Source organism: Mandrillus leucophaeus, unplaced genomic scaffold (assembly GCF_000951045.1).
Source record: "Mandrillus leucophaeus isolate KB7577 unplaced genomic scaffold, Mleu.le_1.0 Scaffold28, whole genome shotgun sequence".
NCBI lineage: Eukaryota > Metazoa > Chordata > Mammalia > Primates > Cercopithecidae > Mandrillus > Mandrillus leucophaeus.
Window position 1 is genome coordinate 3,163,657 of NW_012102920.1, and position 3,270 is coordinate 3,166,926.

General features: G+C 57.0%; 1 protein-coding gene across 1 annotated transcript in view; it reads right to left on the bottom strand.

The window, feature by feature from the left end:
- The window catches only part of ZMYND19 (zinc finger, MYND-type containing 19), a 32,119-nt gene that overhangs the window by 9,664 nt on the left and 19,185 nt on the right, over window positions 1–3,270 (bottom strand). The window contains exons 4-8 of the mRNA XM_011985182.1: window positions 3,092–3,260; window positions 2,808–2,912; window positions 2,062–2,162; window positions 1,137–1,243; window positions 401–541 (exon numbers count right to left, since the gene is read on the bottom strand). Of these exons, the coding sequence (XP_011840572.1) occupies window positions 401–541; window positions 1,137–1,243; window positions 2,062–2,162; window positions 2,808–2,912; window positions 3,092–3,260 (623 nt within the window). The remainder of the gene's footprint in view (window positions 1–400; window positions 542–1,136; window positions 1,244–2,061; window positions 2,163–2,807; window positions 2,913–3,091; window positions 3,261–3,270) is intronic.

A 3,270-nucleotide genomic window follows, 5' to 3' on the forward strand; every position in this document is an offset into this window, starting at 1 on the left:
GAATCCTGAGGTGAGGAGAGAAGGGAGGAATCCTGAGGTGAGGAGAGAAGGCTGATGCCTCCCGGGGTGTGGGGCACAAGCCCTGCTCACACCAAGTCCCAGCGTGGGCCCTGCCCTGGAGCAAGCAGCCCTTCTCCCCACTTTGTCATGCCACCTAAAGGGAGGTTCCCAGAGCCAATTATCAGAAGAGCAATGCAAAAACACATACCAAGATCCTTCACGCTCCCATAAAGAAAAGGAGGATTCCACACTTCGGGGAAAAACAATGAAAGTCCCAAAACACACAGAAGCATCAGGGCTCAGAGGAGGAACACGAGACCCTCTTGGAAACAAGAGCTTTGGAGGTGGCCCTCCTCAAAAGGCACCTCTGCCAGCATCACCGGGCCCTGAGAAGACCCACCTCTGTTTGCTGGAGGTCTCTTCAGCCTTGGGCCGCCAGCCCCACGGCACCAGCTGCAGGTTGTCCAGGCGATTGTCCACAGTCACAGCGTTGAGGTGTACCACCTGGAAGCCCGGGGCCACGCCCCCCCGGTGCCGCTCCCTAGAAACAGACAGCAAACCCTGCATCTAACCCTGCATCGCTGCCTCCCACCCTCACAGATAACCAAAGTCCTCCAGGAAGAAATGTCAGCCATGTGATCTGATCAGGCCCCTGCTCCTCTGGAGGAGGGTACCTCACGCGGAAGCTGCTGAGAGAAACCCAAGCACCTGATCTGTGGCCCAAACAGGACAGGGATACAGGGAGGACCTGGCCCCTGGACTTCGGAGCACAGACAGCCAAGGGTGGAACACAAAACCACCTGAGCAGATGCCCTGGAGACAGCTCCCCATCTGAGTTGTCCCCACCATGCACACCAGGGGGCTCAGCAAAAAACCAGCAAGGGGAGCAACCACCGTCCCTCCAGAGGCCGCCAGTCCCGGGCAAGCTTCCAGCAGAAAGTCCACTTGGTGTTTGAAGCGTAACATACAAATCATTCATTCCTTTGAGTTAGTGGCAAAGCACACAAAAATAACTGCGAGATTCAGGGAAGGCAAGGCAGGGCCTCAGTGGGGCAGGGGGCTCCAGGCGCCCTGTGCCATCGGAGCTCACCCAGGACCCCAGTGGCAGGGGGCAGAGGCAGCTTGGAAACACCCACCACAGCAGTTCATGAAGGAGTCTCCCAGAGCCCCTTCCTCGGTTCTTGTCAAAGGCATAGGCAAATATCTTAGCACCATTTCCATCTGCATCCACTTCCATTCGGGCCTGAGAAGGAACAAGGGAAAGAGCTGTTAAAAAGCCTCCAACACTCAGCAACACTTCAATTCCCTCTTAGAAAAACCAAGTGAAACAAGCAAGCCAGAGGGACAAATGCCAGCCCTGTCCCTGAGACCCTGGGGAGTGCAGAGCCTCCCATAGGCACATGGCTCCCAGGGGCCAGCGTGGCCCACCACCACTCTGTCTACCCAGGCAAGAAACACTCACAAACAACTCTGCAAAATACAATGGACATAGGCAAACACATTTTCCTACCCTTGAAAAAAGCCCACAGTGCAGTGAGATAGAGAAACCCCTGGACAAGTCACTACTGTGAATGTGTGGGGCACAGAGATAAAGTGTGGTGAGGGAGGCCAAGCTCAGTGGCAGGAACGGAAGTTGGGAAGAGGCAGGAAGACCCCATGAGAGCAGAGAACGAGAGGCAGCTGGGCAGCCAGGAGGGGCTAGGGCAGGCTCAGCAGGTGGCAAGCTCTAAGGAACAAGGTATTCGAGCTAACAGACATGGTCCATGTGACACAATCGCAAACGTGAGAACATTCCATTTGCTTTCAAGAAGAGCTAACAGCTGGGGTGAAAGTGAGGAAAGACCAGTGTCGCCAAGCCGCGTGGGCCACAGTGGGAGCAACAGCCAGGTTCTGCGGGGCCACGGCTCCATGTGGGGCTGAGGGCTCAGGGCTCACAGGCCAGCCCCAGATGTCCACTTGTGGGGCCACCTGCTCTTGCAGCACAGGGGAGGGCTCGCTCCTCGTGACCCTCCTGGGCACTGACCACAAGCATTAAGGGAGGGAACAGGCATCCTTACTTACCTCAAAGGAGTAGCTTTCCACCAGCGGGATGTCCTGCTCATCGATCAGCGTGTATTTGGTCTGGAAGTTAACCACATGTTTCAAATCATTACATTTGAGATCTGCGTGAGGTGCAGTAACCTTATAACCAGAACAGGCAGGAGCCTGTTGCATTTTCCTGTGAAGTGGAAAGTAACCACAGGCCTCTTCAGACCAAGACAGCTCAGCACACGGGGGCCTCATTCCACCATTTGGGGTGGTGCAGTCTACGCCAAAACACAGGCAGACTGGTTAAAAGACAGCAGACCACTTTCATCTGCTCCAGAGGAGCTGGTATCAGGCCTCATCCTCGCAGGCCTAACCCCAACAGTGGCACCGAACATTTAACACACCAATAAACCTAGGCAGAAACGGTTTCACTGAGCTGAGGGAGGGTCCGGGGCTGAGGCAGAAGAGCCAGAAGGTTTTGATTAGGGTGCGTTTATTAAGCTGAGCTGCTCATTGAAATGCCCTTTTCAGTTTTTTGTCCATCTGAAATGTTCCAAAGAAAAGCTGTAAGGGATGACGATGTCATCGGCGGTGGAATCAGAAGGGGTCTCAGGTCTCTGACCTGACTGGGGAGCCCACCCTTCCCTGGTGGAAAAAAGCCTCCTCCCCAGCAGGCCCTGCCTATGCTCTTGCAGCAGGGGCAGGAAACAGGAACAGGTCCCAGAACGGGCCAGTCTCCCTCTTGGCAGTTTTTCTTCTGGGATCCGAACCTGTTTTACCTGACGCCGCCTGACACTGCCTCCGCTCCTCTCTCCCACCCGAAGCTGCAGCCGCTGGCGATGGGAACAGGGCTCCCACCCGGGTACGGACCCTGGCTGGGGCAGCTGCACAGGTGGCTCCGGGAAACCGCCAAGCCTCAGTGCCCACAGGTGCCGTGGAATCCCCAGCCTCAAACGTGCAGCGTGGGGGCCCGGTAAGAAGAGAAATCGAGGAAGGCCCTGAGTCTGCAGCATCAGGGCCCAGGCTTCTTCCTCTCTGCTCTGAGCCCGAGGCTCAGCCTAACCCGGCCAGCCCCCGGCAGCGTTACAACGAGCCCGAAGCCCTGCTGAGAACTGGGAGGCAGAGAAGAGCCCACACCGGACCCGCCTCGGCGAGAGGTGTGGAGGTGGCGCTGCCTCGGAAAGGGCGCTGTGTTCAAACCGTGTGGCCGCACCGGCAGCCCGGACGCCGCGCTAGGCCCCG